The sequence below is a fragment of the Balaenoptera musculus genome, chromosome 17 (assembly GCF_009873245.2).
Source record: "Balaenoptera musculus isolate JJ_BM4_2016_0621 chromosome 17, mBalMus1.pri.v3, whole genome shotgun sequence".
Taxonomy (NCBI): Eukaryota; Metazoa; Chordata; class Mammalia; order Artiodactyla; family Balaenopteridae; genus Balaenoptera; species Balaenoptera musculus.
In genome coordinates, this window is record NC_045801.1 from 58,497,230 (window position 1) to 58,508,656 (window position 11,427).

At 38.3% G+C, this 11,427-nt stretch overlaps 1 protein-coding gene across 3 annotated transcripts in view; it reads right to left on the reverse strand.

The window, feature by feature from the left end:
- ZC2HC1A (zinc finger C2HC-type containing 1A) overlaps nucleotides 1-9,241 on the reverse strand; it is a 59,226-nt gene extending 49,985 nt beyond the window's left edge. For 2 of the 3 annotated variants that reach the window (XM_036830479.1, XM_036830481.1), the window contains exon 1: nucleotides 9,139-9,241. In XM_036830479.1, coding sequence (XP_036686374.1) covers nucleotides 9,139-9,154 — 16 coding nt within the window. In that variant the 5' untranslated portion in view covers nucleotides 9,155-9,241. The remainder of the gene's footprint in view (nucleotides 1-9,138) is intronic. The other variant, XM_036830480.1, reaches the window with a different exon arrangement.
- Between the last annotated feature and the right edge of the window lie 2,186 nt (nucleotides 9,242-11,427).

Sequence of the window (11,427 nt, forward strand, 5' to 3'; positions counted from 1 at the left end):
AAAACAGGTGCTACAATTTGGGATGATGAAAACGTTCTGGGGATGGATAGTGATGATAGTTGCACAACAATGTGAATGTACTTATTACCACTGAATTGTACACTTAAGAATGGTTAAAAAGGTGAATTTTATGTTATGTCTATTTTTCCACAATACAACATTTTTTTAAACTAAAAAAAAAAAAAAAGTAAGAAATAACCCTGGAGATCAGTGAGGTGGCTCCCTGATATGATTAGGGAGTCTAGAATAAAAAGAATGTTGTCCTCCCCAACAACAGAAGTATTAGGCTTTAAGGAAAAGATTACCTAGTTACTACGCATTATGTGACTTGTTCATTATTTTATAAATATAATATTATGTTAAGATTCACTGGACCAACAAATTGAGATAATCTGACCTTATGGGCACAACTGATTAAACAAGGAAGAAGTGGCTGCAACTTTTACAAAATCAGAAGTTAATGCATCTATCATGTACTTGCACATAACAAATTTCATCACATATACACACACAGAAACTACATTCTTTGGGATCCTACATAACTAAGTCAATTTGTCATTTTATTATCTAGCCAAACATCACACCTAATTTATTTCCATACCTGTAATTTTCATAAAAATGACAAAAATGATATCCTTGTATCTTCTGCTGAATTTGTGTTAAAATTCTTTTATCATATGGAAGGCAAGTAAAAAAACATTTTCTTTTAGAAGTAACAAACTCATGAAAAAAGTACGATTATGGACTTCATGTAATGTGTTGTTCAAAGGCATTTAGTGAGTCCACAGAAAACTTATCAGGAGAATCAAAAAAGACATTGGTGGGAACGCAATCAAACAGTAACAGAAGAACTGTTTTGTTCTCTCATTCTCCAAGTACTCTACTGCACTGTTTCAGTGGTAGATAGATGGAGGCCAAAGTCTGTATGGTGGTGGGTAAGCTGTGAACACTACAAAAGCAAAACAAGATTTGCCTGATTCATCCTTTCCAATAGCAAAGATGAGGTTATTTAGGGAGAGAGAGCAAAGCAACTTCATTTATCTGGATCACTTAATTCCATTAACTATCCAAAAAGTTGAAGCAGTTGCTGGATGGAATCCATTAGGTATATGAAGATTAATGTCTTCATAACGACTGTCAAAGTGATACCACATACTGCATAATCTATTAGGCTTGCCTATTTATAGTTTTCATGTCTTCCTTTAAATTCCAAACAATAATTTAAAAATTTATCCATATGAAATGTTGAAAAGTACCACTATGTTACTTGCTTAAAAGTATATTTCAGTATTTCCTTGTTAAATAGATAACAAAGCGAAATCTTATAAAAAAGTAACTATTGAGAAAAATCAATTCAACACATGGAAATAATGTGTGTCTACTTGAGTACCTACTATCAATACTTGCCAAGCATGTACCAAGTAACAGTGACAGAAGGGTGGAGTCACACAATCTTTGCTTCATAAAGCCAACAGTCTACATGATTTACTTCTTCACTATATCTAAGAGCCAAATCATCTTCCTTTTTTTTTAATACAAAAGCTTAAAACTTAATATAACAGCAACTAGAATACTAACATAAAATAAAATCCAACTCCTGGGATTAATTCCTACAAGTCATCAAACATGTTCAGATTGTCTTTAAAGGAAAAGAAAATTATTATAGCTACAAGGCATAAAAAAGAGAAAACAGCATTAAACAGAAAACATTTAAAAACAATTATCACAAAAAAATTTTTTTAAGTTATTACTTTATTCAAAATAAAATAAATAAATTTACAGTTTCCTCTTATAGAGTATAGCCCTATAATCCACAAAATATGTCATGTGTGTTGGTATCAGCATCCCCTGAAAAGAACTTCTACTGACAGGTAACAATAAGCAGCTTAGGGTTTAGAGTCACACCACCACATTTTGTTCTAATGGCATTCATTAAAAGACATGAGAGTGTAGTAGAAAAGGCACTGGAATTTGTCTCATACTATCTAAATTCACGTCCCAGCTCTGTCACTTAGAGCTATGACTTGCTGGGCAAGATATTTAACCTAAGGTTCACATTCCTCTTGTATAAAATAAGAAAGTTAGATTAAATGAACTATGTGGCCCGCTTCTACCTCTATTATGCCATAATAAATACAGCATATTTATTTAATAAAATCTACCTTAAGACCACATTAATAAGAAAAGTAAATGATGATAAGACACCTCCCTTACTGATGTTATATTAAAAAAAAGAAAAAGTTGGTCACATACAAGAAGGATTAAACCAATTGACCAATTGTGGACGGTAGAATGAATGTTTCAGGTAGTGCAGGATACTGAGGAAATCACTTCCACTTGTCTGTATACAGAACTGAGAATCTACGAGGACCTATAGCAAAGAACATGATGTCTCTCTCCTTGTTGGCAAAGTTTTCACTATATGAACTACAAGAAAATGTATGACTAATCATATAGGCGGCCTTAAGTTTAACATCTGTTAAATGAAGATAACATCCGCTCAATCCACCTTAAAATTTAACAGGATCAACTGAGATGTTATATATAAAAATGTTTCACAACCAATGAAATAAAAAATACTACTCTCCAGGGCATGCAGGCAAACTCCACTACTTTCTCCTGAGTGGCGAATGCTAGAGAATTGTGCGGCTTATAAAAATACAGTAGAGAGAGATGAAATTCACTGTAGAAAGAAGCACTCAAATTGATGGACAGAACCAAGTGAATAAGTATTTAATATTCTAAAACTTTAAAGAAGCCAACCTCTCCTTACAAAATTTATCCTGTACATACTGTTGATTCTGTTATGAGTTACTGTATTGAGTAATTTCAAAATCTGCATGATAATAAGACTTAAAATGGTATCTTTATATAATACTATTATACAGGTGATGTGAAATAATATGCTCTTACCTAAAATAGTTATGACATTCTAAAATGTATATATTTAAGAAATAGTAGAGAACATTTCCAAAAGAAAAATCTTGGAAATCAAGAACAATTCTGGGCTCTGTGTTTCATGTCTATTCCTTCACCACTGGTCACTGCTTATTGGAAACCAACCTTTAAAACTCAACAAACCTCTCTTTTGAAGTACACGGCACCTGTTTTACTACTTTGCTCCTACAATCCTTTTTTAAAACCGAATTACTTCCAGGTCAACAATCTCTAATATCTCACAAGATATTCCTTTTCAGCTCATCCTAGATTTCAATGATTCAACATTCATGCTTAACCTACTCAGCACACAACCTGCACCCTCCACTCCACTTTAGTGACCTGCACTCCAGTTCAGCAAAAACAACCACTGCTAAAACAACTTAGAAAGATCCACCTCTGGACTCTTAAAATACACAAGCTCCCTCTGGAACCACAGGCTTCTACCATCTACCTCTAAATCACTTTCTTGATCTCAGAGTGACTTGCATTTTCTTGATAGCCCATTCCTGACTGCACTTCCCTTCCTATCCAGTCTGAACCTGACTAGTCATTTCCACTACTTCTACTAATCACCCTCAAATCCTTTGCTCATGGTCAAATGTTTGGAAAATGCTAAATTAAACAAACAGGTTTTCTTAGAACAGAACTTCCTAAGTCTTAAAAAAAAAAAAAAAAAAAGACAGAGAAAGATTTAGTATGCTGTTATTTCCCCAACAGAAATCCTTTCTGCCCCTAAAAGGTATTTAGGACTGATGCCCCGAGTATCATATTTTTTGAAACACTGGCTTACACTTACTGACTAGCTCCTCTCTACCTCTCATTCTCCCCCTATCTGAACTGCAGGCAAGCTTTATCAGGACTAAACACTACATTAAAATAGACCCATTTGTTGATTCAACAAGTATTTATTGAGCACCTAGCATGAGACAGGAACTGTTCTAGGAGTTAGGCAAACAGTGATAAAAAAACAAAGACCCTGATCTTATGGAGCTTCTATTCTTTAGACAAAAAAAAAAAAAAAAAGACTTTTTTTCACTACCTGACATTTTATATATTTTGCTATGTGTGTGTTTGAGAAGTGGGTAAGATGAGTGAAAGCTTCTTTAATAAGGAGGCATTATGTGCTCTAGAGCCCACGAGTCACAACTACTGAGCCCGCTTGCCACAACTACTGCAGCTGGCGCGCCTAGAGCCCGTGCTCCGCAACGAGAAGCCACCGCAATGAGAAGCCCGCGCACCACAACGAAGAGCAGCCCCCGCTCACCGCAACTAGAGAAAGCCCGCGAGCAGCAATGAAGACCCAAAGCAGCCAAAAATAAAATAAATAAATAAATTTATTTAAAAAAAATTATATGTACTTTGTTTCCTACCAACTCAGAGTGTGCATTTTTGTATGACTATAAAACATGGAGAAATTGATGGTGTATTTGACCACAAAGAAAACTTTTTAAAACTTTTTGAAAGGTAGACTACTCATAGAACACACAAAATTAGAAGTAAATAAAAACTAATGACTAAAAACATCTTAACAAAAAAAAAATCTTAACATTTTGGAAGTTAAGGAACACTCTCATAAATAACCTCTGAATCAGAGAGAAATTTTAAACTGAAATTACATACTGTCTAGAAAGCGTGGAAAGGAGAACACTTCACATTTAATACTTTATATTACACCAACTGAGTTTATATTCAGGGAACAATGCATAGACTCAAATTCCTTCATGTTTGAAGAAATTTGAAAATAAAGTAATTTAGACTCACTGTTTAAAAAAAAAAAATGAGGCATTAGAGTAAAGACCTTAAGAAACAGAGGCAACTAACTGATCGCTGTTAATCTATTAATTGTCAAACTGAAAGCCCTCTTTTGAATCCTCACCTTACTGGACCTTTCTACATCATGAGGCTCTGCTGATCAATCCCTTCTACCTTTAAAGTCCTTTCTCTCTTGGCTTCAATGGTATTTCTCTCTCCTAAGCCCAAGTGTTTCAGATTTCACAACTAAGCAGAGTTTGACCTAGTTAGTACTTAGATCTCCAGGAATACCAGGTGCTATAGGCTTTTTCTAGCATATTCATGACTCAATAAATATTTGTTCTCCCCCAATTCCCTTACTTGACAATTTTAAACCTTTTTAAAGACTGTTCCCCACTCCAACTTCCTTTCTTGCTCAACCCTAAAGCATCAGTCCCTCACAAGTTTTTTTCTTTGTTTTGTTAAATATAGCTTTCCTGGGCAAACGCATCCATTTGCTGTCACTTATATGCTGATGACTACTAAACTAAAAACTCCAGACAGATATTTACAAGTAGCTATAAAACTTTTCCACCAGATATGCCCCAAGTACCATACAAACACAACACTTCTAAAGCCAAAATCATTACCTCATCTTCCAAACTTGTTTTTCTCTTGGTTAAAGATCTTAATGTTAACTCTAAGTCCAAGCTAGAAAGCTGCTTTGATTCCTTTTCCCTCTCACTTCGAGCAGTTCTATTTCATCTTTCCATCTCAGAAATGTCTTCTAAACCTATATCCCTTTTAATTTCTGCTACTTTTGCCTTAGTTCAAATCCTTATCACATATATGTATTTCCAGCCTCTCCCTTCTCCAATCTATCCTGCTGCCATAATTATCTAGTGAGACTGCCCACAGTCCCTTCCAAGCCTGCTACATTTTACCTATACTGAACCACTCTCAAGGTCCTAACACATGTCCTGTGATTTTAATCCATCCAATAAACAAGTACAGGAGGGGGCCTCCTATGTACTAGGCAGCTTGCCAAATGCTTTATATATGTTTTCATCATTAAATTCTTAATATAGTTCAGGTAGACTGGTATTTACTAGCTCCATTTTTTATAGCTGAGGAAACTGAGGTTCAGATTAACCAAATCACAGAGCTAAAGAAAAAACAAAACAAACAAAGCAAGAATCCAAACACAGACCTGTCCAATACACTGACTATTAAAATAACCTAGCAACAGATTCAGCACACACACAAAAAATGAATCTAGATAAATTAATAAAGGTGAAGAATTATTCAGTTAAACCATTACTTAGATTAGGGAAAAACAAAACAAAAAACCCTAATGGGACACCATGGCTGTCTTCAACTATATCAAGCTACATTAGAAAAGAGCAATCAGACTTCTAATCAAGTTTTAGAGGGCAGTACACTAAGATCTACTAATTTTAGCAGTCCAAAAGAGGAATAGGCAGCCTGATCTGTCATATTTGTTAATAACCGTTTATCAAGATATTATGAAAGGAATGAAAATAATATGGATAAAATCTGCTTAGGGTTTGTCATCTCTCCATTTTACAGATGAAAAGCTTATGAGAGACTGAACTCTCCCAAATCCAGAAATACTTCTATTGCCTTTAGACATACCTATAGGGCACGAGCTTTAGGTGAAAAGGAATTAAAGGCTTTACTCTAATTGCACACACAATGCAGAAGTGCTCAGATACAGAGTATACAAAATCATGAGCAATAATTTATATTAGATTTTGAAATACAGTGTTCAACCTAACAGCTCAACTCCTGACAATCCAGGAAATATAAAAGTCCCAGAAAGACCAAAAATAATGTAAGCGATATATGATCTACAAGCAAGTAATTTTAAAAATAAAGAGTATGATAATCTTCAATAAAATTTTTCAGGGGTCCGTATATTTTCTGGTTTTACAATCAAGATGAGTCTGCTAACTGGCTTCAACTAAAAACATGGGTCTAATGCCAAGCAGTACAATATTTGCTCAATTACTATGATATATATTAAGCAAACTCTTAAAGATTTTCTACTGGATGCTGTAATATAATGTTCATTAGACATCTTCAAAGTGCTAGGTTTTAATTTCCAATAGGGAAAAACTATCTTAACTATCACTGTACCAATGTATCACTGTTTATTAAACGAAGGCATAGATGAATGAATTAATGAATGGTAACCTTGAGACTCAAAGTTCATCTTTATAAAGTATGACCTAACAAGGACTAATTTTAAAAAAGGAGTAAAAGAAAGGCACTAACTTCAACAAAAGACTCTTAGAGTTTTTATTTTACTAAAATAAAAAATTTTATTTCATTACTATTTGAAGTTTCGAATATTCAACTGTTTTGGCCTACAAGAATAATTTCATATATTTTAACCTAATTCATTACAATTAAACACATCATAGTTAATGACAGCAACTTATTTTGTTTAAAAAAAAATGAGTAAAGAACAAGTACTGTTTAACATGAAACATCACAAGGTGGCCCCCTAAAACACGCCCACGATAACATACCATATTATACTAGAATTCATGTTTTCCTCCACCCATGTAATTGAGTATTATAATAGGTTTTCATTATATTTTAAAAGCATCCTTGGTAAGATTTCAATAGTAATGTCTTAGCACTGCTAAAATATAAGATTCCCTAAAACGTAGGCTCAATGAGAGCAGGGCTTTGAATTTTTATTTTTTTCTGCATCCCCAGAGCCTCTCACAGACAAAGTCATTTATCTAACAAGAAATATTTATTGAATACCTACTCTGTGTCAGACACTGTTTTAGATGCTTAGAATACATAAATGCAAAATCAGAAGATCTTTGCCTCAATTATAAATGTTGAATAAAATAATAGAAATCTGCAGAAAAACAACTATTCTAAAGCACTTTATGTATATTATAATTTCATGAGAATTCCAGGACCCATGATCCTACCCACTATGCTATAATACCACGTTTGAAAATTTATTTTTAAAAAAAAAGTGCCTCCAGGAGTTCTCTAAACAAAATTATCTTGAGTAAGGAATACTTTCATTACAATTCCTATTTCATGGAAACTTGAGTGATCTGCCTAAAATTAAGCAAAGAACAAGAACTTCATTTGTCGTAGTACACTGCAGCAGCTCACAAGTGGAAAATCATCAGAATTCTTGATTATCTATCATCCTCAAGGTGTTTACTATGAGAGCTTCGCCTAGGAGCAAAAGCATGAAATACTATCATACTCATTACCGCATTTGTATTTTGGTGACCCTAGGTCACTGCAGACAGTCATCAGTTATTACTTTTCCTTTCATAACACAACCTGAAACAATTTACTCTCTAGCATGCAACAATACACAGGACTCAATGCCTCTGTTTATTAATTCCACCTGAATCTATGTAAATTAAGAGGAGGAAAAAAATCAAGGCTAAATCAAGACAACGGGATCTGTCAATTCTGCAGGCTTATTCTTCATCAGAAAGATTGACCACAATTTGAAAAGGAATTTTGACACTGCTGTTGCTAATGCTAGCTGGGTTTTCTTCCCCCCTTTGTTGTTTCTAAGCGAATGTTGTATTACACAAGATAAAATGGGTAAAGAGAACAGAGAAGTGAAAGAATTGGGAACAAAGCAAAATCTGGAGTCGTGGTTACAGCACAAAGATAAACCTAAAGATAACGAATCAATGCTGGCTCTTCCTTACAGAGTCCTCGTGAATAAACCCTTAAATCCTGCGGTTAATCTATTGTCCCGGCTCTAAAGCTGATCAGTGACACTTCCTTGGGAGATGCTCTTGGCATCCCTCTCACAGAAGATGCTGTAGAAATGGAAAAATGGTTACCTAGGGAAACCAAGGGAAGTGGCCAAGAAAATTATCAGAAGCTCGAGGTTGGAGACACACCACGGGCCTCCAGCAAAGGCTGGCGGTGGGGAGACGGTAGACATTAACGGACAGTCCACTTTGCAAGGAAAATAAAATCTGGCCGGAGGCTGTGATTACCAACAAGACCCTCAGGGAGTCAGGCAAGACCTGAAAATGGTAGGAAGGGATTTGCAGGCGTTTACCAGAGACAGCAACAGGCCCGGGGTGGGTAAGCATCAGGTGAAGACCGTCTGAGGAGGGGCAGCCTGAGGATCATTAGCTCGACCGCTTTGGGGCTGCAGGACGCCCGCCTGTTCCCCGGGCCTCCGAGGAGCGGCGGGGTCCATCTCTCCGGACCTGCCCTGGCCTCCCCGGTACCGAGGTCCAGGGCAGCCCGAGGATCATTAGCTCGACCGCTTTGGGGCTGCAGGACGCCCGCCTGTTCCCCGGGCCTCCGAGGAGCGGCGGGGTCCATCTCTCCGGACCTGCCCTGGCCTCCCCGGTACCGAGGTTCAGGGCAGCCCCTCGTGACAGCCACCCCACCCCCAGACGCCCGGCCCGCATCCCTTCACCTCCTCACCTTCCAGTGACTCCATGGCGCCACCGCCTCGAGCTCCGCCAGACTCCTCCAACAGCGCGCCGCCGCCGCCGCCGCCGCCGCCGCCGCCGCCGCCGCCGCCGCCGCCGCCGCCGCCGCCGCCGCCGCCGCCGCCGCCGCCGCCGCCGCCGCCGCCGCGCGCAGCTCGGGCTGTAGCAACCCGGCCGCGCCTCCCACCCGCTAATATTCCGAGCGCCCATTGGTCCGGAGCTGAACGGGCGGAGCTCCGGGGGGCGGGGCCTCGGGGTGAAGTGCCTCCAGCTGCCGCTGCACAGCTGCCTCCCGGCTCTAGGCTTTCGTGGTAGTCCTCCGAGTAATCCTAGAGCGGTTCGGTTTGCATCCTGCCGTCCAACGGCGCCTTTGTTCGATTCCCGCCTTGTTTTTCCTCACGCCTTATCCTCCTGTTCAGAATATCTCAGCACCTCAGGGTTCCCGTCCGCAGTCCCTCAGTCAGTGCAGTTCTGAATTCCCGTCTGTCCCTCTCTGAGGACTTGAGGCAAACAAGCAAACAGAGCCCACGTCCTACACACTCCTGAGCCGCACCCTCTCTGTTACCCGCTACTGTCACACTTTACCTGAGTGTATTCCCTAGACTTTATCTTCACACACAGATTTATGAGTTAAGGGACCTTTTTCCTACAGAAACCATACTTTCTAACTGGGATTGTAGAACTGAGATTCCTCTCAGTACTTAGAAACAATTTCCTCAGCATGAAAGCTTGGGCCAAAAAGAGGTGAAAGCCAGCCCTCCCTTCATCTTCAGCTACTCTTGGCCTCCCCTGGCCCCAGATTTGAGCATTCTTGAACTAAAGTAGAATGCAGGTCTCGCAGCTGATGAGGTAACATCAAAACTATGCTTGATCAGGGAGTTTAAGGCGGGAACGAACCTACACAGGACAGAAGGAGGCCTGTTTCCGTGAAAACCTCTTGGGGATGAAGGTAACTTCAAAACTAGCTAAAACCTCTGCTTAACAGTCTTAACACATTTCACCAGAACTAAATGTCTTTGGAAATTTGATTTTAGCAGTGATAAGCAAGCCATATCGTCGGGTAACTCCAGTATACCTCTCGGCAAGTTATCAGTATTACTGTAATTTCCATAACAAATCTTATATTAATTTTCTTATTAAGCTGTTCAGTTACAAAGTTTTGACATTATATCTAACTTTGTCTACTGTTAGAAGTAGGTATCTTACGAACCAGTAGCCTTTATGAAGCGAGAGTTCTGCTCTCCACTCCAATGATGGCATTTTAAACAAGTAAACAAGCGCTCGAGGGTAGCACCATCTCTTATTGGGAAGATGATCTAAGTATATTTGAATGTGGTGCCGTCCATCTCTTATATGGAATCATGAGACAGCCCTGTCTCAACTCCTCCCCTACCCCTGGTTCTGCCCTGGCTCTTTTGTTCCTCTGAGATCTGAGATCCTAGGCCTAATGGGCCAGCCCACAGCCTTTCCTGCCACTTAGTCACCCTGGACTGAGTGTGGAAAGGTCCTTTCTCCTTGGTGCTGCTAAGGCTGAAGTGAGACTCGTGGGGGCATTGAAGTGCTTTAAAAGAGCACTAAGAATGAAAAAAGCACACTTGGAAGAAAAACCAAAAATAAAGAAACAATTTACTTTACAAATCACAAATTCTTGAAGTCAAGCCAAAAAATGGAGTTGGCTGATACACACCCTATTGGGCATAAATGCTATAGTAACAGCAAAAACAATAATAATAACAGTAACAATTTAAAAAAATCATATTAGGCATGTTTTAGGTCCTGTTCATATATTCACTTATTTAATCTTCAAAACAGCTCTACCAAGTAGACACTATAATTTTCATTTTTGAGAATTAAAGTATTCAATTTCTAGATGTCTCAGAGAGATTAACTTTTTTGCTAATATTTTATACTCTTAGTGAATGGTAGCTTGGATTTAAACTCTAGTCTGTCTGAATACCTATGACAATTTCATGGGACTCATCACATTGCTTTCTAATTATCTTAAATGTAAATCCAAATATTCAGATTCATTGTTTAAGGTGTATTTGTGTAGGCATTACTACTGTGAATCTTAATTCTTTTTAAAATGTGCCTGTCAATCTCTACAGGTAATGGTCTCTCCACACTTTCATGCTCCAGCTACCCTGGCTTCTTCAGCTTTTCCTGGTCCTGATCCCTGGGTGAAGAGGACAATTTCTTACTGCCTTCTTAAGTTCCTTCCTCTATGTCTTACATGCCTGGCCTGAGAGTCTCTTTGCCTTGATGCTCTCCTCTGGCTTTT